At 48.1% G+C, this 26,932-nt stretch overlaps 2 protein-coding genes across 4 annotated transcripts; one reads left to right on the top strand and one right to left on the bottom strand.

Annotated features, from left to right (window-relative positions):
* Positions 1 to 336: 336 nt before the first annotated feature.
* LOC103469505 (suppressor of cytokine signaling 7-like) lies at positions 337 to 17,691 on the top strand. 2 transcript variants are annotated; one of them, XM_081610408.1, is made up of 10 exons: positions 337 to 2,149; positions 6,003 to 6,064; positions 6,971 to 7,075; positions 7,941 to 8,078; positions 9,060 to 9,199; positions 9,281 to 9,449; positions 12,479 to 12,607; positions 13,506 to 13,641; positions 13,804 to 13,976; positions 15,736 to 17,691. In XM_081610408.1, exons 1-9 carry the CDS (start codon positions 612 to 614, stop codon positions 13,928 to 13,930), a joined length of 2,544 nt encoding a protein of 847 aa, XP_081466534.1. In that variant the 5' UTR covers positions 337 to 611; the 3' UTR covers positions 13,931 to 13,976; positions 15,736 to 17,691. The 2 variants fall into 2 exon arrangements, with proteins under 2 accessions (XP_081466534.1, XP_081466536.1); XM_081610410.1 differs by lacking the exon at positions 6,971 to 7,075.
* On the bottom strand, positions 17,345 to 26,819 carry LOC103469465 (protein NLRC3-like). 2 transcript variants are annotated; one of them, XM_081610406.1, is made up of 8 exons: positions 25,496 to 26,819; positions 24,847 to 25,076; positions 22,733 to 24,557; positions 21,437 to 21,610; positions 20,940 to 21,116; positions 20,666 to 20,839; positions 20,284 to 20,457; positions 17,345 to 20,189 (listed from the first exon to the last, which is right to left on the bottom strand). In XM_081610406.1, exons 1-8 carry the CDS (start codon positions 25,621 to 25,623, stop codon positions 20,180 to 20,182), a joined length of 2,892 nt encoding a protein of 963 aa, XP_081466532.1. In that variant the 5' UTR covers positions 25,624 to 26,819; the 3' UTR covers positions 17,345 to 20,179. The 2 variants fall into 2 exon arrangements, with proteins under 2 accessions (XP_081466532.1, XP_008415381.2); XM_008417159.3 differs by lacking the exons at positions 17,345 to 20,189; positions 20,284 to 20,457; positions 20,666 to 20,839 and having other exon boundaries at positions 21,029 to 21,116; positions 21,416 to 21,610.
* Between the last annotated feature and the right edge of the window lie 113 nt (positions 26,820 to 26,932).

A 26,932-nucleotide genomic window follows, 5' to 3' on the forward strand; every position in this document is an offset into this window, starting at 1 on the left:
AGTTTTATTTATGTCCTCCAAATACTCAAACCATCAATAAAGACAGTTTAACTTCTGTCAAATAAACAAGAAAGAAAGAAACTATAATAATTTAACTAAAAATAGACAGGAGACGGGGAACAAATAATAAATGAAAAGGTAAAAAAGTAATGGAAATCTTATTTCCTTCTGTTCAGAAATACTTAGTATATCAGCTAATATTTTAAATAATCTTGAAAACCTATTTAAAAACAAAAGTAATTACAAATTAAAACTGATAAAAGATATTATATTATTATTATTATGATAATAATAATAGCAGCTGATCGGCTCTCCAGCCCCGCTGATCGATCGGCTCTGATCGATCAGCGAAGCCGCCTGCGCAGCTCCGCTCCCCGCCCTCCTCTTCATCACATCCCGTTGTCTCACTGGAGGATGACTCGGTTGGAGGCTAGCGGCTAACCGGGCGGGTTTCTCATGCCCCTTGTTGTTCCGTGGTGGTCCCGTGGAGCCGTCCCCGTCCCAACCCGGTCCGGACCGCAGGTGTGCGCCGCCCGGAGCGGCCCGGATCTCGGCGCGGAGATGCAGCAGCTGTTATGTAAGAGCGGAGCCGCTAACGTTAGCCCGCCGCCATGAATGACGCGCAGCAAGAAATGTCTCCGGACTTCGTCCTGATGCGGCTCGTCTCCGCCGCGGAGTACGACCGGCTGGACGAGCCCGACGACCTGATCCGGTCCGGAGGCGGCGGGTTCGGACCGGTGAAAGCCGCGCTGGGACACCGCGGCGGCGGGTTTGATGTGGACCCCAGCGGCCCCTCGGCAGGCCTCGGATCCGCATCCCCGCACTACAGTTCGCCGCTCCCCGGGAAGGGAGAGCTGGATGGCGGTCTGGGGTTGTCGCAGGGCCCGGCGAGCTCCGAGGCGCCGCTGTCCCCGCCGCCTGAAGACTTTGCCGCAGCGGCGCAGCGGTTCGTGGACGGTTCGGGCGGACACGGATCCAGGGCACAGCTGATGGTGTTACAGAACCTGCTGCGGTCCGGATTGGAGCAGCCGTCGCCAGCTGGGTTCTTGCAGGAGGAACCGGAGAGACAGAAGCTGGAACAGGGTCCAGGTTCGGGTTCTGCTAGCACAGCTGGTTCCCGACCTGGAGGCGGGAAGGAGCAGAACTCTGGCTGTGTCCCATCCCCAGAGGAGAACCTGCAGTGGCACCCGGTGGTCAGACTATCCAAAGGGTCCGACGGGCCTCAGAACCCCCAGCCGGTCCCTGCCCGGGACCCGGAGTCCATCCCCATCCTGTGCCACCGACACCGGCTGGCCAAGTGGCCCCCAGGTCTGCTGGACCAGGCCCTGCGCCTGGGCCTGCTGGAGCTCAGGAGAACCTGCCCGTCTGGGGCTGAAGACCCAGTTCTGGTGCTGGCCCAGAAGCTGGGTCAGCTGGGCGAGGGCAGGGAGGGATTGGGTGAGGGAGATGGGGTGCCGCTCTCCCCTCGCTGCTCCTGTCACAGCATCCTGGCGGCGGGTCCTGTTGCCCCCGGAGACGACCCCAGCGACACCAGCGACGCTCTGCTGGTTCTGGAAGGCCTGGGGTCCGAGCAGGTCGGAGAGCTGGCGCAGGGGGGGGGCCGAGACGGCGAGGAGGAAGCTGGGGGGGGCGATGTTGGGGGGCCGCCAGGGGGAGCCGGAACCGTGTTCAGCGCCGGGACGCTGAGCGGCCTGATGCGACAGGTCCACAGACTGGCTGAGGAGGCGGGCGTCTGCACCGAGCCGACATGCCGCGCCGCCGCCGCCCCCCCTGCAGCGCCACTGGGCCCCCCGGCCACCGGTGCCACTCCCCCTGACCCGGGCCCGCGCCCGCAGCACCAGCACCAGTCCCGGTCCCAGCCGCAGAGCCGCGCCGCCACCCCGAAGCTCGGAGTGGCGGCGGGTGGCGCCGGGCGGGCTGCCTCCCCCCTGACGGTCCTGGAAGGGGGGGGCGATAGGACGCCGCGGAGGAAGTCGAGGAAGGGGGGGTCCCTGAAGGTCCGGCTCAGCAAGCTGTTCAGAACCAAGAGCTCCAGCGGCGGGTCGGGCGGCCTGCTGGACAAGCGACCGTCGCTGGCGTCCTCCACCTCGTCGGGGGGGAGCCTGCTGGACGTGTGGGGGTCCACCTGCAGCAGCACCGACCAGGACAGGTAAGGTCCCTCTGTCACCATGACGACGGCACCTTTCAGAGCCTCATGGAGGCTGATCTGATTTCTCCAGACAAATCGCTGTTCCTCTGAAGGCCTTTAACGCGTCAGAAGTCAGGCAGCAGGTCAAAGGTCACAGGTCAGGTCACTGAACCAGTCCGGCTTCTTGGAGGAAGGAGAGACGAGACTTCTGGATCAAACCAAACTCCTCCTCCCAGCTGTGAAGCACGGCGGTGGAGAGGTGATGGTCTGGGCGGACCCTGATCTCCGAGTCCAACCGTCCTTACTGGGACCGGTTGAGTCCAATAGTTCAGTCCCGGTCCAAACAGCTGATGGGCTGAAGAAGACAGCGGCCGGTTCGTCCCGGTGTTTTATCAGCCTGGAGGCCACCAGGCTGATTGTTGGTCAATCAGGTTTTTTATTCACCAGACGGATCAACTGGGTTTGTCTCCAAACTGTGACGCCCCTCATGCGCCTCCAACTTCAGTACCTGAACATTTTTTGATACAGAACCAGGGTGGTTCTGGTGGACTGTGCTCAGCCCGACCAGCGGCCTTAGCAGGATTCCAGGGGGAACCCCTGCAGTGGACTAGTCAAAGTCCTTTTCTTTCCACACCAACTGGTGTTTTTGATGACGAGTTGTTTCTAAACAGCTCTTGTTTCAGCCAGCTGAGCGGCAGTTCTGAACCAACTCGGGTCCGTTTGGTTTATTTGGTTCGTTAAACCTGGAGAACTAACAGACCAGAGTTCGCCTCGTTACAGAGAACCGGGCCGGTTCTGGTCTGGACCTTCAGGGAGTCCAGCTGCAACCTCCAGGAACTGAAGCAAGGACTGCTGACCGGTTCTGGAGGTTCTGCTGGTTCTGGATCTGAATCTGGACTCTGACTCTGCTTGTTCCAGTTTTAGTTTTCTAAACTCTAATCTGTCATCTTTTTGCTCATCTGATTCTGGACTTATCTGGTTCTGTTTAGTAACAGAGCCCGGTCCAAGGTTCTGCTCATCAGAACCGCCAGCGTGGCTCAGTTAAGACCCAGATGTTCTGCCTGGACCTTGACGGTTCGTCTCCTTTCTGTTTACGTCATCAGAACGTTTCTGCTCTCAGATCCGACCCAACTTCATACGGCTCCCGCGCAACTTTTCCCGCAGCTGTTGCCATGGTGACCAGCAGTCTCACTGCTCAGCAGCGAGGGAGATGGGAAGTTACCATGGAGACAGCATCCTTCTCTCAGACCTCAGATTAAGCTTGTCTCCATGGCAGCAGTTTGGGGTTCCCACCAGGGAGGGTTTGGGTCAGGTATGCAGGGCTTCAGGAGCTCCGGCCGGCAAGTCCACCTCGCTGCAGCAAACAGGAAGGGGCGGGACGGACCGCTGTCAGCCTCTTACCTTATTTGGAAATGGGATCATTGCACTCCGGAAGTGATGGGGGCGCTATTTCCTATATTATCCGCGGCCTCCCGTTTAAATTTTCTTTTGAAATCTGTGATGTAGCTTCATCTGTAGGAAGGAGTTTCACTCTCAGCATGTATTTCAACTTCTCTGTTTTATTTACTTCAGCGCAGCTCACAGCTTTTAACAAATTCCGTAGCTTTCTGTGTTCTTCTATATCTGCTTCTTAGTCGCATCTTTTCGGGCCTGCAGTGCTACTGCCTCTAGTGGCGTGGGGTGGTAACACAACTAATATAATTATGTCACTGAACGAGAATACCACAAAATCTTTATTATTTACTATTAATTTCGCCATTTCTGGCAACGTGAAAGATAAATTATCTTCTAAAATACCATATTTTCCTTCAGGATGTAAAGCTAATTAGGTGACATAAACAACACCTTTATTATACATTATAAATAATATCTTTGTATCTCCATCACTTATAGGAGGAACAAAAGAAATAAGACATGAAAAACAACATTATCAACAACAATAAAAATAAATAGTAAAAGTCAATAACGAACAAATTAATTAGGTTCACAGAATAACCAGGAGTTTTAATCCACATTTTTGTTTTGTTGGTAGAGTCCAATATATAGGAAAACTAATTAAACTATTTAGTTTTCCAAGGTGGAAATTTTTATTTGACTCTAAAACAATAAAATAAAACTAATTAATAGAATCATAATATAAACAATTAGTGCATCAAGTAAACACTTAGCATGCTAAAGGTAAATGTTATCATTTAGTTTGGCTAAGAATAATTATTGCACCGTCAGTGAATGACGTCTAATAGATGTTTTATATTAACCAGAGGAAACAGCGACGCCTTCAGGAGCTGATGAATAAAGAGGATGGATGATCTAGTTTAGACACAGATGTTTTTGGTTTCACCACCTTTACCTGCTGTTATACCTGCCATTGAAACTATTCTTAAAGTTTGTCTGTTAGTCTGCAGCTCATGTGACCAAACCAGCCGAGATGAAAAGCTAAAACTCAGCAGTTAAAACTTGAGATGACTTAAAACTTTAGTTAAATTTTTAGGTTTAAACATTTTAACTCATTGTTAAAATGTTAACATTGCTTAACTAGAGGTAATGTTAGCCAATGTTACCTCTAACTAACTAGAGGTTTTGCACAAGTTGCACTTGTTAGGTAACCCCAAGATCACTGGGTCTTAAAAGATAAAGTGACGTTTCTTAAAACATGTAGTCAGTGTTTTCAGCCAAGTTGAGCTGAATGTCCAGTAATGATCCAAGGTATTTAAAACTTTCCATAGTTTCAACAGGTTGGCCAACGAGAGAAACTGGAACCACTTTCAGGTTTTGTCATTAAATTAGCTCTACTTCCTTAAGAAAATTAAAAAGTGTGGTGTTTTGTGACGGACTTTATCTTTTGCGGTTCCAGTAATGCCAGAATTAATAATAAATAATAGACTTTGGTATTCTGACTTAGTAATGTACTTATACTAGTTATGCTACCACCCCACGCCACTAGAGGCAGTAGCACTGCAGGCCCGAAAAGATGCGACTAAGAAGCAGATATAGAAGAACACAGAAAGCTACGGAATTTGTTAAAAGCTGTGAGCTGCGCTGAAGTAAATAAAACAGAGAAGTTGAAATACATGCTGAGAGAGAAACTCCTTCCTAGAGTTGAAGCTACATCACAGATTAAAAAAGAAAATTTAAACGGGAGGCCGTGGATAATATAGGAAATAGCGGCCCCATCACTTCCGGAGTGCAATGGTTCCATTTCCAAATAAGGTAAGAGGCTGACAGTGGTCCGTCCCGCCCCTTCCTGTTTGCTGCAGCGAGGTCCTTCTCCCGGCCGGGGCCGGATTTCCGGCTTTTGACCAAACGGTCCGCCTCAACCAAACTTTAGTCTCCGGGCTTAAAGAGCTCCGTCTACAAAGATGTCTGCCAATCAGAGCTGTAGCTCCCGTGTTCTTGACCAATGACTGTGAAACGGTTGGTAGAGAAGAAGCACGTGCTTCCGCCATGCTTCGGTTCGGCGGTTAAATCAAATGCGATATGAAAGAAGATGGAGTTTGTCTGACCCGGTAAAGAAACACGTTTACTTGAGAAAGGAATTAAAAACATGGGCATGGCTGGAGGAAAGAGGACGAGACGGGAAGCTGGCGGAAAGTTTTACAACAGGGGGGCGCTGGGATGCCTTTGGGGGGCGTTTGGTCGAAGGTAAACTTTACACCTAACAATCACAACAATACCAGTTTAGACTTTGAGCAACTTGGTAAAACTGTATTTCGTAGCGTTCATTTTATAGCCGGAGCTGTAAGTGGTCCGGTTTGAACCGGGGGTGATGGAACATGGCGGCCTGAGAGGCTGATTGGTCTGATGAGCCATAAAGGCTGCGCCATGTGGGAGCTGTTCATGTTGTTTGTGCTAACCGTTGTTCTGTTGTCTCCAGGCTGCAGGTGTCCAGGCCTCTCAGTGCCTTCTCCCCGGTGCCGTTCACTCCTGCTTTCACCGGTGAGTCACCTGGTCAGGTGTGGGCAGCAGGAACTCCGTCAGTGTTGCAGCATGGGGTTTCTGGTGGACCAGGTGTTAATGAGTCGCTGCAGCTGATTGGTTGGAGGCAGTGATGCGGATCGGGGTCTCCTGTTTCTGTAGACATGGCGGACCGCCAGGCTTTACTTCCATCCAATCAGAGCGCTCCTACCAAGCAGCTGAATCCGCTTGAATAAATAACAAACAGTAACATCCAGCAGGTTAAAGCACCAAAACACAAGAAAACTTAAAACATTTAATACTTTAATGCTCCACCCTGAGATTATTTATACATATATGCTGACTCGTCATTGTCCATTTTAGATATTTCTTTAAAGTTACTTTTAACTAATGTAGCTGTTAGCTGATTGGTCAGATTTTAGTCCGTGAGTCCAGCAGTTCCTGGTCCGCTTTGTGGTTTGTTTCACCTTTTTCACACATCTTAGGGTAAAAAGTAACAATAACTCTACGATGAGGCGTATAAAGTTATAAAGTAGTTTGTGTCACAGCCTGGTAACCATGGAGATTTCCAACATGGGCGGCAGCCCTGAGGAACGCCTCGGCAGATCGGTTCTGTCGTCCTTCTGGTTCCTTCAGCTCAGCTGGTTCTGAAACATCGGACCTTTGGTACCGATGCTGGGTCGGTTTTGTAGGAGGTTAAGTCGCCATGACGACGACCCCATTAGATGGGTTAAACACATCTGGGCTGTTTGTGGGTCCACAAGGTTCTGCTTTAGAACCGCAGGTAGGAACTCGGGGTGAACCGTCCTCAGCAGCTTCATCTTCATCACCTGTCACGTGCGACGCCTCCTCATCTTCATCACTCAGCTCTTCCTCTCTGCTCACTAACCCCTCCCTCCCTCCTTCCTCTCGCCCTCCTCTGTCCAGGTGAGACGGTCTCTCTGGTCGATGTGGACATTTCTCGCAGGGGGGGCAGCGCTCAGCACCCCCCCACTCCTCCCCCCCCTCCCAGGCGGAGCCTCAGCCTGCTCGGTACTTCCTCTTCCTCCTCCTCTTCTGTCCTCTCCTCTGATCGGGTTGCTCTCGTCGTCGTATCGTCACGCATCCTTGAAACTCTTAGAAAGACTTCAGTTCATTTGTTCACAATTAAACCGTAAAATATTATAATTTCATTGCAAAATGTGAGTTGACCTTAACGGCGTCCTGAGCGGCAGGACTCTTTAATCTGAGGGATTTTCTGTCAGACAAAGTTTTGGTCATAAACACACATCTTCAATCTGTCCTGTGACTCGAGGCGGTTGAGGCTACCGCTAACTAGCTGCTAATGTACCTTTGCTAACCAGCCAGCTAGCTAGCTGACATTTTTTGTGTCCATCATGGGAATGTGTAGCTTCATCGTCAGTTTGCTGGACGATGTTTCCATGATGCTACGTCCGTCCTGTGCTAATCGCTCGGCACACTACAGTCTAAAATGAGCATTTCCTTCTGTACATTTCGGTACAGAAGGAACCGAAATGTACAGAAGGAAATGCACAGAAATCCCCAGGTTCCCGCCCTAAAAACAGCCTCAAGTTTTATTAAAAACCCTGTGGAGCAGCAGGACGATCTGAGATGATTGGATCGTTTTTCTTCCTGTTCTCTGAACTTCCTGTTCCTCTGTGAGGGTCGGGAGAAACTTTTACCGTCTTTAGCTCCAGTTCTTCTCACTATTTCCGTGTGAATTTCAGGAAGTGATGGATGATAATCAGGAAGACGGGAATGCTGCCGTCAGGCTCCGATAGTGATAAAAGTCTGGAATGTTTCACGGATCATTCCGATCCGTCTGGACCAACCTGGCGGTCCGGATGCTTCAGAACCGCCGGGCCTCCTCTCACACCGGTCTGTCTCTTACCTGCAGATGATTTCGGGGGTCCTCCACAGCTCCAGGGGCCGTTCACGGAGCGCAGCGCGGGGGCCTCCATGCAGTCTCTACCGCCCCGGCCGCTGGCGCTGCACCCGACCCTGAGCACCATCCAGCACAGCCTGAGCCTCAACGGTGAGACCCGGACCGCTCCGCCTCAGGTTCCCGCTCCGCCTCAGGTTCCCGCCCCGGGTTCCCGCCTCAGGTTCCCGCCCCGCCCTGGGTTCCTGCCCCAGGTTCCCACCCTGCCCCGGGTTCCCGCCCCAGGTTCCCACCCCACCCCGGGTTCCCGCCCCAGGTTCCCACCCCGCCCCGGGTTCCCGCCTCAGGTTCCCACCCTGCCCCGGGTTCCCGCCCCAGGTTCCCACCCCACCCCGGGTTCCCGCTCCGCCCCGGGTTCCCGCCTCATGTTCCCACCCCAGGTTCCCGCCTCAGGTTCCCGTCCCAGGTTCCTGCCCCGCCCCGGGTTCCCGCCTCAGGTTCCCGCCCCGCCCCAGGTTCCCGCCCCAGGTTCCCACCCCGCCCCGGGTTCCCGCCTCAGGTTCCCACCCCAGGTTCCCGCCTCAGGTTCCCGTCCCAGGTTCCTGCCCCGCCCCGGGTTCCCGCCTCAGGTTCCCACCCCGCCCCAGGTTCCCGCCCCAGGTTCCCACCCCGCCCCGGGTTCTCGCCTCAGGTTCCCGCCCCGGGTTCCCGCCTGACATCACGTCATCGTTGCTACTAGATCAGTTCCTGGAACAACATATTTACAGACAACAAATGTTTTTTTTATTTAAATGTTTATGTTTTTGTCCAGTTCTGACTTCATTACTGCTCTGTGGTTCCTTCAGGAAACGATCTTTCCTCTGGTCTCCAGTTGACGATTAATCGATTAATAAAATAATCGACAGTTATTTTATAGTTGATTAATCATGATTAGTCATGGTTCATCTGATTAATCAGGATTAATTGATTGTAAAATATCTAATTGGTACTAAAGCAGACAATTATATTTATAACCAGTGATCACATTGACCTATTGATCCTATTAATCGCGATTAAATAAATAATCGATTAATCATATTGATCGTTTCAGCCCGATCTGGTCCGATTGTAACTCGGGTCTGTTTCTCTGCTCAGACACGTTCCTGCGGGGTTTGCCCCGCCCGGTACCGCTGCGACCCGACGGCCAGAACCCGCCGCCCCGGCTCGCCCCCCGCTGCCCGCTCAGCCGGCCCGACGCCGGCAGCTTCGCCACCAGCCTGCGGGAGCTGGAGAAGGTGGGTGTGCTTCCTGCGCTCTGATTGGACGCTGGTGGCAAGGAAGGGGGCGGAGCCTAACGGCTTGGGGTGTGTTTGCAGTGCGGCTGGTACTGGGGTCCGATGAACTGGGAAGACGCAGAGATGAAGCTGAAAGGGAAACCAGACGGATCGTTTCTGGTGCGGGACAGTTCAGATCCACGATACATCCTGAGTCTGAGCTTCCGGTCGCAGGGAGTCACACACCACACACGCATGGAGCACTACAGAGGTACCACACACACACACCACACACACCACACACACACACACACACCACACACCACACACACACACACACTACACACGCATGGAGCACTACAGAGGTACCACACACACACACCACACACACACACACACACACACACACCACACACACACACCACACACACCACACACACACACACACACACACACCACACACACACACACACTACACACGCATGGAGCACTACAGAGGTACCACACACACACACACACACACACACACACACACACACGCATGGAGCACTACAGAGGTACCACACACACACACACACACACACACACACTACACACGCATGGAGCACTACAGAGGTACCACACACACACACACACACACACACACGCATGGAGCACTACAGAGGTACCACACACACACACCACACACACCACACACACACACACACACCACACACGCATGGAGCACTACAGAGGTACCACACACACACACACACACACCACACACACACACACACACACACCACACACGCATGGAGCACTACAGAGGTACCACACACACACACACACACACACACACACACACACACGCATGGAGCACTACAGAGGTACCACACACACACACCACACACACACACGCATGGAGCACTACAGAGGTACCACACACACACACACACACACACACACACACGCATGGAGCACTACAGAGGTACCACACACACACCACACACGCATGGAGCACTACAGAGGTACCACACACACACACACACACACACACACACACACACACACACACACGCATGGAGCACTACAGAGGTACCACACACACACCACACACGCATGGAGCACTACAGAGGTACCACTCACACACACCACACACACACACACACACACACACACACACGCATGGAGCACTACAGAGGTACCACACACACACCACACACGCATGGAGCACTACAGAGGTACCACACACACACACACACACACACACCACACACGCATGGAGCACTACAGAGGTACCACACACACACACACGCATGGAGCACTACAGAGGTACCAAACACACACCACTCACACACACCACTCACACACACCACACACACACACACACACACACACACGCATGGAGCACTACAGAGGTACCACACACACACCACACACGCATGGAGCACTACAGAGGTACCACACACACACACACGCATGGAGCACTACAGAGGTACCACACACACACACACACACGCATGGAGCACTACAGAGGTACCACACACACACACACACACACACACACACACACACGCATGGAGCACTACAGAGGTACCACACACACACACACACACACACACACACTACACACGCATGGAGCACTACAGAGGTACCACACACACACACACAGTCGTACGCTACTATCCAACAGGGGACATTCCATTGACTTCCATTCATTTCTACAGCCTAACCCTAACCCTTTTCCTAACCCTAACCATCACATACCTAACCCTTTTCCTAACCCTAACCAAAAGTCAATTCACACCTTAGTCCTAACTGCAACCCCTGACCCTAAAACAGGGTCATTTCCAAGAGGGGACCTACAAAATGTCCCCTCTTCAACGGTGAGTCCCCTGTTGGTCAGTGTAAAATGACACGCATGTCCCCTGTTGGATAGTTACACATGAACACACACACACACACACACACACACACACGCATGGAGCACTACAGAGGTACCACACACACCACACACACCACACACACGCACACACCACACACGCATGGAGCACTACAGAGGTACCACACACACACACACACACACCACACACACACACACACACACACCACACACGCATGGAGCACTACAGAGGTACCACACACACACACACACACACACACACACACACACACGCATGGAGCACTACAGAGGTACCACACACACACACCACACACACACACGCATGGAGCACTACAGAGGTACCACACACACACACACACACACACACACACACGCATGGAGCACTACAGAGGTACCACACACACACCACACACGCATGGAGCACTACAGAGGTACCACACACACACACACACACACACACACACACACACACACACGCATGGAGCACTACAGAGGTACCACACACACACCACACACGCATGGAGCACTACAGAGGTACCACTCACACACACACACACACACACACACACACACACACACGCATGGAGCACTACAGAGGTACCACACACACACCACACACGCATGGAGCACTACAGAGGTACCACACACACACACACACACACACCACACACGCATGGAGCACTACAGAGGTACCACACACACACACACGCATGGAGCACTACAGAGGTACCAAACACACACCACTCACACACACCACTCACACACACCACACACACACACACACACACACACGCATGGAGCACTACAGAGGTACCACACACACACCACACACGCATGGAGCACTACAGAGGTACCACACACACACACACGCATGGAGCACTACAGAGGTACCACACACACACACACACACGCATGGAGCACTACAGAGGTACCACACACACACACACACACACACACCACACACGCATGGAGCACTACAGAGGTACCACACACACCACACACGCATGGAGCACTACAGAGGTACCACACACACACACACACACACACACCACACACGCATGGAGCACTACAGAGGTACCACACACACACACACGCATGGAGCACTACAGAGGTACCACACACACACACACACACGCATGGAGCACTACAGAGGTACCACACACACACACACACACACACACACCACACACGCATGGAGCACTACAGAGGTACCACACACACACACACGCATGGAGCACTACAGAGGTACCAAACACACACCACTCACACACACCACACACACACGCACACACACACACACACACACCATACACACACACACACGCATGGAGCACTACAGAGGTACCACACACACACACACACAGCACTACAGAGGTCCCCCCCCCCCTGTGTGACCCTCTGACCTCTCCGTCCAACAGGAACCTTCAGTCTGTGGTGCCACCCCAAGTTCGAGGACCGCTGCCACTCCGTGGTGGAGTTCATCGAGAGAGCCATCATGCACTCCAAGAACGGAAAGTTCCTGTACTTCCTGCGCTCCCGAGTCCCAGGTAGGAACCGACCCGTCTCACCTGCAGAACCTCCGAGAACATTTCAGATCCAGAACCGGAGCAGCTCAGGCTGCAGCTGCTTCCTCCAGGATTTCATGGTTATTTCTGGGACTTTTTCCTCTATTGCTAGGAGAGCAAAACAATCCTGACCCCAGTGAAATACCTTTAATTCTAATAATGAGGCGTTTCGGGTTTCTAGAAGGAAGTATCGGGTCGGTTTCAGCCTCAGAACCAGAACATCACACAGAAAGCTGCAGGTTTCTCAGGCTTCAGTTTTCACTCTGATGAATCCAGATCGTTGCTTCAGGTCGGCGGTTTCCTGGATTTCAGGCTTTTCTTTGGTGATTTAAAGTTATTTTCCAAACGGATGGACGATTATTTTATTTAATTCTTTTAACCTCCAAGCAGTGAATCAAAAAAACTCACCTGGCGACACGGTTTGACCTGGATGCTGCGTGTCTCTGTTGCCATGGAGACGCAATAAGTTCCTGTTTCCTTTATTGAATGGATGCGTGTGTGTACCTGTGTGTACCTGTGTGTGTGTGTGTGCGTGCGTGTGTGTGTGTGTACCTGTGTGTGTGTGTGTACGTACCTCTGTGTGTGTGTGTGCGTGCGTGTGTGTGTACCTGTGTGTGTGTGTGTACTTGTGTGCGCGTGTGTGCGTGCGCGTGCGTGCGCGTGTGTGTGTGTGTGTGTACGTACCTGTGTGTGTGTGTGTGTGTACTTGTGTGCGCGTGTGTGTGTGTGTGTGTGTGTGTGTGTACGTACCTGTGTGTGTGTGTACTTGTGTGCGCGTGTGTGCACGCGTGTGTGTGTGTGTGCGTGTGTGTGTACCTGTGTGTGTGTGTGTGTGTGTACGTACCTGTGTGTGTGTGTGTGTGTGTGTGCGTGTGTCCAGGTCTGCCTCCGACTCCGGTCCAGCTCCTGTATCCGGTCTCCAGGTTCAGCAGCGTCAAGTCTCTGCAGCATCTGTGTCGGTTCTGCATCAGGCAGCTGGTCCGCATCGACCACATCCAGGAGCTGCCGCTACCTACGTACGTACCTGCAGAAGCCCCGCCCCCAGCCCGTGCTCAGCAGAAACAGAAGTGAAATCGTCCAATCAGCAGCAGCTCGGCTCTGAGAGGAGGCCTCACTGAGCTGCTGATTGGCCGGTTGGATCGTTACCTGAGCTGCAGGTGTTTCCCTCTGTCCTCCAGGCCGCTCATCGCCTACCTGAGGAAGTTCTACTACTACGACCCGGAGGAGGAGATCAGCGCGGCGCTACCGGACGGGAAGGGGGCCAGGGAGCCCAGCGGCCAGCCAGGGGTCCGGTCCCAAACGTAGCACCGGAACCGGGCCGGACCGGGACGCACCTGGAGCCCACCCACAGGTAGAACCCGACCCAGAGCCCGTCTGCACTTCCTGTTTCCATTTCAAGGATTGAAACTAGGGCTGAAACGATTCCTCGAGTGATTCGAGTCCCTCGATTATTAAAACCCCTTGATTAAAATGTTCCTGCATCGAAGCCTCGTTAATTTACGTTTTATCATTTAGCCGCCGTGTTTCAGCCGGAACATGATCTGCGTTGAGCGGAGCTCTGACTTCCTCTGAGTTGTTGGCGGCATAACGTCCAATCTTCAGGTTCGGCCCGCGGGGATTTTACTGATTGGTGATAATTCCAGGTTTTTGGGACCAATAAACATCCTTAAAATGCCCGGAGCAGAAAGGATGCTGGGAGTCCGGCAGCCTTTCTGCTCCGGAGCTGCTGGTTGGAGCCGAGGAGGATTTATACAGGTGAGCGGAGAGACTCACCTGTAACACGGCGGGCGGCTGATGCTGACAGAGCAGCTTTACAGACGAACCGCACAGTAAACGTAGATCATCCGGGTCCGAACAGACGGGAGGCGGAACATGGCTGGTAGATGAGCTTCTGAACGGAGGAGCCGTAAACATCCCGTGTTGCTCCCGGTCTGACCTCCGCCAGGTTTGGGGCGAGGTCAGAGTTCATCTGTTAAACCGACTGAAGATGAACAGAAACTAAAAGCTGGAGCATTTTTACATGTGAGCCTGGAGCTTTATTATTATTACATTCAGATCTTTGTGTAACTTTTCTTCAGGTTAACTTAGAAAATGAGCCGTTATTGTTACAGGTTAGTTTATAAACTACAGAAAAGTAACTTAGGGAACCGATATTGATATCTGATCGTAACGCTGGTGTTATGGAAGATTTACTAATATTTAATTTTATAAATTAATTCATCCGATCACTGGATTAATCGTAAGAATAATCGATAGATTACTTTACTACTAAAATCTTGGTTTGCAACAAACACATGATCTCCCAGGAATGTGGATTATTTTCAGGTTTTCTGCTGATTTAACTGGAAGCCGTTCAGGTTGAGCACCAGGTGAGCCTGACGTGTTCAGAACAACCTGACCTGAAGTCCGGCTGCTGGGCGCCGACTGCATGGCCTCCTGCTGACCACCAGGGGGCGCTCCTTCCATAGATCCAAAGGTCACGATCCACAACATGACCTGAGACATTTATGCATAAAGGACATGAAGAGCTCAGGCGTTGAGCAGCTCTGCTGTTCAGGGAAGTGAAGAAGAAGAAAAGACATTTAAGAGTCAGGTTAAAACAAATGCAAATATAATCCATAAATTTATAGAATAATCTCAAACTGAATCACAGACTAAAAGTCTCAACCGTCAGAAGATCTCTGAACTTAACCAGCCATCTTGGAAAAAATGGCTGGTTGATCAGCGCATGAAAAGTTTCCATCAGAGCAGAAACGGCCTGCGAGCAGCAGCTTGGCGAGACGTTGAGTCTGTTTGAAGATGTAACCGCTGCGAAAGAGCCAGAGGTACGGAGGCCAACAGGTGCAAAACGCAGCAAACAGCCAATGAGCTGAAGGGAATCCGAGGTTAGCCAATCACGGCAGCTCTTCCTCTGTGATGTCACAGCGCCTTAGCTTAGCGATGGCTTCCTGATCTCGTGATGTCATGCGGCGACTGCAGGTTGTCATGATAAGACCAGAACTATTCTGTGTGTCTGAAGTCCAGCGGGAGAGCAGACGGTTCTGGTTCTGGTTCTGGTTCTGGTTCTGGAAGTGTGAACTGTCCCTTCAAATGCTGTTTTCTTCCTGCAGGTCTTTTCTTTCTCTGCTCTCTGGACTCGACCACTGAAGGACGTTCAAACACTCAGACTGGACTCAGACTGCGGCCAATGGGCTCCCTCCGCTCAGTCTCGTATCCGGGCGGGTTTCAGATGATCCTGCCTCCTCTGATTGGCTCGCAGGGAGTCGCCAGGCGAGGGACAGGGGATGAGGAGACTCCGCCTCCTTTTTGATGTCATCACTGATCAGCTGGACTGAAGCGAGCGTGACGTCGCTGTTTAGAAGGAGGGGAACCGTCAGTCGCCTCCAGGATCCCAACAAATGCTGCGGAGCTCGACGTCCGGAACCGGGGAGGTTCTGTCGGTTCCACACGGATCATATGTTTACTTCCCTTTCTGCTGGAGCCTCAGCAGGGGGCGCTGTTCGGTGGTACCATATGTTGATCAGCTGCTCTGATAATCAGCCAATCATCATTCAGCTTTTAAATCAGATATTTTGAATCTTTAATTACATATTTAATTTTCAGACTTTTCTGCTTTTAAAAAAATGTAAGGATATTTTTTGAATCAATGAACTGCAGCTTTAAACTCAAAAGCCTGGTGATGCAGGTCAGGTACTCACTTCTTATCCTGAAGTTTAGTTTATTTCTGCTATTGAATTTGATGGTTCTGATAACCGGAACCGAATTAAATCATGTCAGCTAAAAGTGGGCGGGGCTTAAAAGAGGAAGACAACCCCGAGGAAGGATCTCAGAACCCAAGATGAGGAAGATTTGGGTTTAAATCTGCAGCTCATGTCTGACCTGGTCAGTTCTGCTGTTTGTCTCTACGCTGGATTATCGATATTAATGAAACCATCATGAGGCTTTTTCTCTGACTCGTCCTGCTGCTGCTGCATTTGGTTCAGGTACGACGGCAGGTGTGGAGGGGCGGAGCCTCTGAAGGGGGCGGAGCCTCTGAAGGGATGATGATAAAACTGGTTGGTGTAAAAGTTTGTGGTTCCAGGAACCAGAACCTGTTCAGAACTTTCAGTTTGTTTCGTCTTCAAACGGCAGCCCATTCTTTGCCTTTTCAGCACATTTTTTTTAAATGTTCAAATTTAAAATGTAATTTAAACTTTAAATGCCTAGCTGTTCCTATGTTTGAAAGCATTGGCAAAAATTAAAAATGTAACTTTTATTTCTCCAGGCCAAACACTAAGAACAGTTTCTAATGTGCAACGTCAGCCTGAAATTAAGGTACAAAATATGCTCTAGATATGAAATTAAAGAGGGAAGCATTTTTTACATGTACATTTTCTTTTATTTAAGCAGTTTTAAATAAACACTCCTATTTTTAGGGGTTATTAGATTTAATTTCCTGTCACTATTTCTCTCTAATTCTACTTCATTTCTTGAGATTATAGTTTTCTGGAGCTTCTTTGTGAATAGAACCGACCCGGTTCTGGTTCCTCCATGTAGCACCTTTTGTTAGCATCAGAGTTTCCATGGATAATGTCAGAGAAACGTTTTTAAATTCAATTCTCCGGGTTGTTTGGGAGAAACGTGCGGATTTATCCGACCTGTTTGGACTCGTTCCTGGTTCTGAGGGATGAAGCAGCGACGGATGGATGATGATCAGAACTTTTCCATCTGTGGTTTTCATTTTTTTTGAAGATGTTTGGAACTTTACTTGCTGTTGGGAATAACATCCAGATCCTGGAGGCGACAGTCGCGCCGCGACGGCAACATTACCAAAAAACTTAGAGCAGGGTTACCATGACGACTACTGAGCTACAACCATGTCAACATCCTACTGTTCGCTCTCTGGGAGGACGGATTCAGACACTGGGAACTCTGGGAAAACTGGAGGCGGGACCCAGACGTCCTGCTTGGACTCTTCCATGATGTCAAACAGTTGTAAATGTTGACTGAAGACATGTTGGTGTGGAGGAGCAGTAATGTGTCGTTGTTGTGCCGTCACCTGTTAATAAAACACGGTGGGACTGAAAGTCTGTCCTCAATGAGACAAAAACCTTTTCAGTTTATGGGTCACAAAATACAAACTTTAATAGAAATGTAAACAGAATTCAACTGAAACACTTTTAATGAACAAACTGTCAGAAACAATGTCAAAAAAATCCTCCCTGCAGGTCAGAGGTCACCCCTGCCTGAAACGGATCTGTTATGACAAAAGAAAGTAAAGTTACCCTAAAATATATTTTTAAATTCTATAAGCTCTGTTTAAAAATAGATTTGTTTAATTTACAGATTTAATATAAACACATTTTCTTAAAATAATTTTAAGGATAAGCTTCCAAATAACTAACACTACTATCCTCAGATTAAGATGAACTTTAGGGTGAATCAACTGTAATAACAATCGTTACAGGATGCTAAAAATATCTCAACACAGACTTGGAGGGTTCTTCATTGGTTAAATGATGCATGCCTCCTGTGGTGCGTTTAATTGCAGTACCAGCTCCCACCAACAAGGGGTCGCCACTGAGGTAAAGGTAATTTTATTTGTAGAGCACATTTTCAGCCACAAGGCAATACAAAGTGCTTTACAGGGATCAAAAGGAAATGCAAACAAAACAAACCAAAGAATTGAGCAATAAGAGTTTCTGCATTATAATCTAAAAATTAAGTATGATCTTGGTCTAAATAGTGAGTAAAAAAAAAAAGCTAATGAGTTACTCCTTTTCTGGGTTAAAAGTGAGTACTCCAGAATTTCTAAATGATAAAAGTGTCATGATGTGTGGTTAAGCGAAGGTGAGGTAGATGCCGTGGACCCAGGTTATGGTGAGAAAAGTGATGATTTAGTGATGGATACAGAAGTCCAGGTAGCACAGGTGAGCAGAAGGCTAGGAGCTCAGACTCTGGTAGCAACTGGGAGACGGAAAACAATGACAACACAACAGTAAAGACAATTTACAACAAGGACCCGACAGGGAACAAGTGACACAGGTGGGAATAAATACACAGGGAAGACAATCAGGAGAATGAGTGACAGCTGTGGACAGACGAGGGGTCGACGAGGAGACGACACAGACTGAACTGAACACAGTAACCTAAATTAATAGGTTTATTAAATCCTCACAAAAAGGGGAGAGGACACATTAGTTCAGACAAAACAAAGACATGAGTGAAGGCGGTGACATCACAGGGCCATGAAACCACGTTGCTCAGCCTAACCCAAAGTCCGATAGAGGTGTTTGTTATCAAGGAATGATGTCCTTGGGAGTGTTCAGCTCCATGGAAACGGGAGGGGGTGAGGAGGGAAGAGCGTTGTGTTTAAATATCTTCAAGGAGACTAGAGATATGCAGCCCTTCCAAGGCCACACGGGGGAAGCCAATTCAGAAACAGAATGTCGTAGAAGATGATAAATGATAAGATGATAAATTTCAATCTTCCCTAAAGTCTCTCCGATACATCTCAGTTACCAATCATCCAAATTAGTTTGGTCGTTCCACTGAGCCGAAACCAGCAGCTTCTCCAAGATCGATTCCATCCGGTTAGTGAGTTTTAGATTCCACACCAACAGTCTGAGTGTTCTCTAGTTCGGCCAACTCCATCACAAATGTGTCGATAATCGAGGAATCCACAAGCTCCAAACAGCAGAAATCTTGTTATCATGAATAAATCCAGGGTGAATCCCGCTGGGAGTGTCCCTGCAGGACAAGAGGCTCTCTGTGCCCAGACTTCTCGTCAAAAATTTGATCAATTGCATTGAGAGATCGGTTGACCAGATCCATAATTTGTAGATTCGGATGATGTGCAAAGAAAGGCTCCAAAAATATAGAAAAAGAGAAAAAGACGGGACAGAAACAGAGCAAGCCGGGCAGGCAAAGACAGGGAGGGAGCAGAGGGAAAAAGCGTCCGCCTTCATCGAGAGCAAGAGCACACACTAAAACACATTTTTTTAGTTGCTGCCACTAGTCTCCTTGGGCTGCTTTTTCCCCAAGGGGAAGGGGAAAAGCAGGAGACACATTAGGAGATGCTCCTAAGCAGTGTGGGGTCTGGGATGTTGGACCCCACAACGGGGGCACATCTTTATTGGGAGGCTCCCTGCACTCAGACCCCATGAAGTAGTCAATGCAACACAGCAGTTGGAATGAATTTGTGTGGCACCTGACTCTCAACCTTCAGCGTTAGCATTTCTGACACAGAGCAACTTCAGGATCAGAAGAACAATGGAAATATATTAACAGGCAGCATCTATGACACATTGTGAGAGATGCAGTAGAGCTACTACCGCCACACATACAGTCATGTTTTTGTGACTTCCATTCATTTCTACAGTTTAACCCTAACCTTAACCATCACCAGGATTTGTTCCCACAAGAAGCAGTGGTCCTCACAACCTCACAGAGTAGACAGAATAGGTCCCCACAAGTATATAAAAACCTGGTTCACACATACACACACAAACTAAATGAGTCTTTCCTGTCAGTCGACTGTCCATTTTAGACTCCTTTTCATCTGTACAAGGATTATCATTTCCATCTGCAGAGGAAACATGAGAGAACAGTAATGATAAATAACTGCTTCCATTCTCTTCATTTATTTTATGTGAAGGCAGAAAGACCCCCTTGCTGACCTCAGCCTTTGCAGTCTGAATTGTGGTCTCTCCACCAGATCCAGCAGCTGCTCCACATCTGAATCCTGCAGGTTGTTGTCTCTCAGATCCAGACGCTTCAGAAAAGACGGGTTGGTGTTTAGGGCTGAGACTATAGAAGCACAGCTGGTTCCCGACAGCCTGCAGCCCCACAGACTGATAAACAACAGGAGACATTTGGTTTTCAGACACATCGTCAGACCTGTACCAACTGTCAAGCATGGTGGTGGCAGCATTTTGATGTGGGGCTTTTTTCTCCCAGTGAAAATCCCCACATTTTTTTTCCCTTTCCCATCACATTTAGATGATTTGATCTTTGATTAATTAATGTGTAAGGTTGCTAACAGGAAGATGGCGACCTTACCTCAGTTTCTGCAGTTTGCAGTTAGGAGTCTCCATGAAAGCACACAAGTGCTTCACACCTGAGTCCTCAAGGTTGTTCCCACTCATGTCCAGATGTGTCAGATGGGAGGGGTTGAACTTCAGAGCCGATGCCAAATAAGCACAGGCTACTCCAGTTAAGCTACATTCTAGCAATCTAAGCAAAGAAAAACATTTTCTGTCAAAGTTGTTTAGATTTTGCTTGTTTGTTTGACAAGGCGAGAGGAAGAACAATAAAATGAATTTTGTGAGCTGACCTGAGTGTCTTGAGTCTACTTTCTGAATTTTCTAGAAAGGCACAAAGCAGTTTCATCCCAGAATCCTGCAGCTTATTGTTCAGACCCATGTCCAGATGTTTCAGATGAGAAGGGTTTGACACGAGAGCAGAAACCAGACTATCACAGCTGATTTCTGACAGCCTGCACCCTCTCAGTCTGGACAGAAAATAAAAACATCTAATCAGATAATTAAACTGAATTTAAGGTTTGAATCTGATTGTCAGTATATGCCAGTTTATTGGGAGCTGCTGTTCACATTGACAAACAGCTCAAAACATACCTACGACTTCAAAAAGAACAACAAAAAGAAAGGATGTTGTAACTTTCACTTTAGTCAGAAATAACGTAAATCCTACCCAGAGCTCAGTTATTGTCTCCATGCCACTATGTTCATACAGTTAGAGGCTTTCAGACCCAAAAGTTTATGAAGTTCAAACTGAGAATTTGAAACAAACCAAAATATTTAGGGAATTGACCTCAGCGTCTTCAGTTTACAGTAAGGACTTGCGAGTCCGTCACATAGGAGCTTCACTCCTGGACCAGGCAGGACGTTTCCAGTCAGGTCCAGTTCTACCAGCTGGGAGCGGCTGGACATCAGAGCCGAGGCAACAACTTCACAGTGGGTCTCCGAGAGGCGACAGCCGACCAGGCTTCAGTGTCACAGATAAAATGATGCATGTTATTACAACTCTTTTCTATGAGACATTCTTATCTATGAGGGAATGCAAAGAATGAAAGCAACCTGTTGAGTTTCCTTAGAAACAAACCCTTTTAAACCAGTATGAATAATGAGCTGAACTGTTTGATAACTAGTGCTAACTGGAATTGATGGATGATTGGATTGAAATGTCTATTTTTTGTAAAGTGCCCTGAGATGACATATGGAGAAGTATTTAAGCCAGGGCTTTGAAATAAATTCAGGAGCAGTATTTCTTTAACAAGAAAACTTTTTCACTATAAAAACATGCAAAACTTATTAAAATGATAAACCGTCTCTTTTTAAAGGCTTTGAAAAGCTCACTATAGCTTTTTAAACCCAATCTTATTAAACCCAAAATATTTTCTCTTTTATGTAACAAAGGTCATAACAGTAACACCTCTAGAGATTTTTAGATGTGGTCTGGAAGAAACAAAGCGAGAAGACGGAGAGTCAGAAGGAGCTCCTTCATATATCTCTCCTTAACAAGTTGTATTGTATCACACGAGCATATTTTAATAAATAAATAGATTTTCTGAACAAAGTTTCTTGATAAGACAGGAACATTTATTGCTGTAATGAGATAAAACTTTTTTTATTAATAGTTTCTTGTTAAAACTTCCTTGCTTTAAAAAGAAACTTTCTAATTTTAACAAGTTTTATACCTTGTTATAATGAGAAACCTAGTTTTAAGGAAAGTAGCAACTCGTCTCATTGATACTTTCTTGTAGCAACAAGACGCATTTCATACCTCGTTATATTGAGATTCTCCTGAATTTCCAAGCTCTGGCAGTTAAATGCTTCTGCACATGTGTTGTGAATTGGCTCAATTGAGTCTTCTACAGTTCATATGTACAGGTTTGTGGGCTGCAGACCTCAGTGAGGTAAGCTGGTGTATCTTGTATACACACTTTGAGTTTATGTTACAGCCCATTCCAACTTATATGATCCTCTGCTGCTCTCTTCTGTTAAAGACAGGCAACCAGTGCCATCGCATCCTAAAAACTGACTCAATCAGTCTCTCCAGCTAATAGAAAACATTTTCTATGACTTAATATTGATTCTATGATCTCACCGAGCCTTTTTGCAGTTCCTCACCACTGGGATCAGCCTCATTTTCCCCTCCTTTGATGTGTTGAACATATCCAGGTCCAACTCATCCAGAACCTCCTCCAGCATCTGTAGCATGTAGGCCAGAGCCGAGCAGTGGATCTCTGAGAGCTCCCTCTCTAATCGGTTCTCCATCCTCAGAAACTCCTGGATCTCCTGTTGAATTGAGAGATCATTCATCTCTATCAAACAGTAGAAGATGTTGATGCTTCTATCTGGAGACATTTTATTGGTGTTCATCTTCTTCAGGTTGTTGATGATTTTATAGATGTTCTCTGGACTGTTCTCTGTTTGATCAACAAGGCCTCCCAGGAGCTTCTGGTTTGACTTCAGAGAAAGGCCATGAATGAAGCGAACAAACATGTCTAGATGCCCAGTTTTACTTTGGAGAGATTTCATCATGACTCTCTCCAGGAAACAGTCTAGAGTGAAGTTACCGTCTTCCAGTTTTAAGTCTCTCCTAACATGGGTGTTAGGTGAACCATCCAGGAAGTCCTTCACCACCTCTGAGTTCCTGCTGGTGAAACAGTGGAACATGTAAACTGCAGCCAGAAACTCCTGGATGCTCAGATGAACAAAGCAGTAAACTGGCTTCTGGAAGATCACACTCTCTCTCTTGAAGATCTCTGTACAAACTCCTGAGTACACCGAGGCCTCTGTGATATCCAGACCACACTGTTCCAGGTCTTCTTGGTAGAACATGATGTTTCCTTTCTCCAGCTGTTCAAACGCCAGCCTCCCCAGCTTCAGAAGAACTTCCCTGTCAGCCTCCATCAGCTCCTGTGGACTTGTCTCATGTCCTCCATGGTACTTTTCCTTCTTCCTCTTTGCCTGGACCAGCAGGAAGTGTGAGTACATGTCAGTCATGGTCTTGGGCAGCTCTCCTCTCTGCTCTGAGGTCATCATGTTCTCCAGAACCGTAGCAGTGATCCAGCAGAAGACTGGGATTCCACACATAATGTGGAGACTCCTGCAGGTCTGGATGTGGGAGATGATTCTGCTGGACAGCTCTTCATCACTGAACCTCCTCCTGAAGTACTCCTCCTTCTGGGCGTCGGTGAAGCCTCGTACTTCTGTTACCCTGGAAACATATGAAGGAGGGATCTGATTGGCCGCTGCAGGTCTGGTAGTTATCCAGATGAGAGCCGAGGGAAGCAGGTTCCCCCTGATGAGGTTTGTCAGCAGAACATTGACTGATGACTTCTGTGTGATGTCAGAAACCAGCTGACTGCTGTTAAAGTCCAGTGAAAGTCTGCTTTCATCCAGGCCATCAAAGATAAAGAGCAGTTTGCAGACAGCCAGCTGCTCTGCTGGGAGCTTCTGGAGTGTTGGATGGAAAACATGGAGCAGAGAGAGAAGACTGTGCTGCTGATCTCTGATCAGGTTCAGCTCCCTGAACGACAGCAGAACCACCACACTGACATCCTGGTTCTCCAAGCCCTCGGCCCAGTCCAGAGTGAACTTCTGCACTGAGAAGGTTTTTCCAGCACCAGCGACGCCGTTGGTCAGAACCACTCTGATGGCTCCATGTTGGTCAGGGAAAGATTTAAAGATGTCATGGCACCTGATTGGAGAGTCCTGGAGGTTCTGGATCTGGGAAGCTGTCTCCAGCTGCTTCACCTCATGTTGGGTATTAACCTCTTCACTCCATCCCTCTGTGATGTAGAGCTCGGTGTAGATGCTGTTGAGGACAGTTCTGGCTCCTAATTCATCAGCTCCTTCAGTTACATATTTATACATCCTCCTCAGTTGGTTCCTGTGTTTGTCTAAATTCTCCTGAAGACCAAAACCTGGTGAAAGACAAAAGCACAAAGGTATAGAAAAAAATATTTTGTTTTTACACAAGAGATGCTTCAGCAACGATGCTCCACCATTCTGTGAATCCCTCTGGGCGTTGATAGCTCTGTGAAGCAAACATGACCAGAAAATACAAGTACAGATAGATTTAAGTTTCAGAAGAACCTCCAGAACCTATAGACCCGGAGGCTTGCCATTATCCACACCACTGAATTCATCACTGAATGAGCAAATTGCTTCATAGCTGTTGTTCATCAGGAAGGTGAATGTAGTCAGATTTACCTTCTCCAGAGCTGCTCTGATTGGCTGCCTGAGGTCCAGTTAGGGGTGGGAACAGTTCTCCACACTGGAGACAGGGGGCGCGTGGAGTTGACTCGTCCCAGTATGTGATCATGCACTGTCTGCAGAACCAGTGTCCACACCTGGCCAACACTGGATACATCAGGAGTTTCTGGCACACAGCGCAGCATGACGTGTCATCCACCTCAGGAACATGGCTGCTGCTTTTCCATCTGAACATATACAGAAAAAAGTCAATGAAACACAGTAAATAGCAGCAGTAGTGAACTCTGAGTCAATTTTACAGGAAAATTACACACACACAAAACTGGGACATGACATCATAAAACTTGGTTTCAAGCAATGAAATATGATCACAGATCTCAATACTATCAAAATGTATGAATGCAATGTTTAACTGGAAATATAGTAAACTGCCGTCTGCTGGTAGATACTGTCTGTGCTGGGTTCTGGAAGATCGGTTCTCTGCCTCACAAGTGAACAAAACGTCCCAAACTCCTCATGTCATCCTTCACTCCGTCTTTTACAAATGGTGAATAACTTTAGTACTGAAGCTCAGGTGTGTCAGTGATCAAGAAATTAAGGTGAAATAAGAAATCTCCAGCTTGGTTTACAGCAGAAAGTTTCTTACTTCGTGTCTGAAGGTCCAAGTTCATCACTGAACAGCGGAGGGAGAATGTTGGAGTGGTCACTCCTCATTGACGGGCAGCTGGGTGCTGAAGACACGCTTTTGTTGTCCTGTCCCTTACAAAGACTCATCTTCAGTCAGTCCAGGTTGGAACAAAAACAGACTACATGTGCAAAACAAGAAAAGTGACAGATTGTATGTCCTTTTCTATAGCTTACAGGTTCATTAATGAGTCAGTGGAGAGGAACTATTACCTGACTTTACTCTTCCTGCTCTGCCCACATGAGATGAACTCTGAACTATTTTCACCTTTTGAAGGTGGCATTAAAGATAAAATAGATCTAAACAGCAATAAACTAGGTCTGGATCTGACACATCAGATTGAATGAAACAGCAGGACTCAAGACATGAGTTTTTATTTAATAACCTGTCATAAAAAGATAATAAAAGACTGTAATACCAAAGTCCTAGGTCATATCAAATATTATTCCAGTGTTTGTTTTATCTCAGTGATCAGAGTTCATGGCAGGATGTTGATTTGATCGCAGAACTGGTTCTGAGGAAAAGAAGGACAGAGCTGCAGACTTCACGTTTGGATTAATTTTTAGCAGAAATGAAAATTATTGCTGAGATCAAGACTTAGTTAAAAGAAAACCAGACTCATGGGTTCATGTATGTGAGCAACTTGCTGCTTTCTGTAATGCTGAAAAATGCTTTGGTCAAACACATAAATCACCTAAACATGAAAATGTTTATCTAAGACTCACCTGACATCCACCACCCAGTGGAAAAGGACGGCCATTTGAACAGCCAGAGAAACCTGGAAATAATCTGAGTCAATTCTTTCAGTGCCACAGCCATAAAAAGGGCTAATGTTTAATCTAGGTGAGAATTAGCAATTTATTTCTGAGCAACAGACACACCAGAGACAACATGGCCAACATCCAAAAGCTTTCCAACCACAGTACAGAGCACCTCTGGTTGGAAAATAGTTCAGAAACAATTAACTCAACAGTTCTGGCTGGGACTAGCAGAGCACTGTCTTAGAATCCAAAATGTGTGGTTTGTCACATGTTGATGTGCCCATGGGCACAGCACTTAATCCCAAGTTGTCAATAGATCAGCATATCAGAGTATGAATGTGAGAGTGATTGGATCTTTCAGAATCAGTCTAATCGGGGCGTCATCACGACTTTACACAAGGTTAAGAACCACTGTTCTGGAGTGTTGGATGGAAAACCTGGAGTAGTGGGATAAAACTGTGCTGCTGACCTCTGATCAAGTTCAGCTCCCTGAATGACAATGAGTGCTGAGCAATTAGCCGTCTTTAACAATTTAACATCCCACATTCGCTCTGTCTTTGCTGGGAAAGCTAAAACTGCTGAAACTTTTAACTAGGTGAACTAAAATCTTTCACATTTTTAAATTAACGACAAGAAC

The sequence above is a fragment of the Poecilia reticulata genome, chromosome 8 (genome assembly GCF_904066995.2).
Source record: "Poecilia reticulata chromosome 8, P_reticulata-male-v2, whole genome shotgun sequence".
NCBI classification, from domain to species: domain Eukaryota; kingdom Metazoa; phylum Chordata; class Actinopteri; order Cyprinodontiformes; family Poeciliidae; genus Poecilia; species Poecilia reticulata.

Coding starts and splice junctions, on each gene's coding strand:
- LOC103469505 (XM_081610408.1), top strand. CDS start 612: ATGAATGACGCGCAGCAAGAAATGTCTCCGGACTTCGTCCTGATGCGG. Junction 8,079..9,059: donor GCACAGCCTGAGCCTCAACG/GTGAGACCCGGA, acceptor TTCTCTGCTCAG/ACACGTTCCTGCGGGGTTTG. Junction 12,608..13,505: donor CCTGCGCTCCCGAGTCCCAG/GTAGGAACCGAC, acceptor GCGTGTGTCCAG/GTCTGCCTCCGACTCCGGTC.
- LOC103469465 (XM_081610406.1), bottom strand. CDS start 25,623: ATGAGTCTTTGTAAGGGACAGGACAACAAAAGCGTGTCTTCAGCACCC. Junction 25,077..25,495: donor CTTGGACCTTCAGACACGAA/GTAAGAAACTTT, acceptor GTATATGTTCAG/ATGGAAAAGCAGCAGCCATG. Junction 24,558..24,846: donor TCAGAGCAGCTCTGGAGAAG/GTAAATCTGACT, acceptor GTCTTTCACCAG/GTTTTGGTCTTCAGGAGAAT.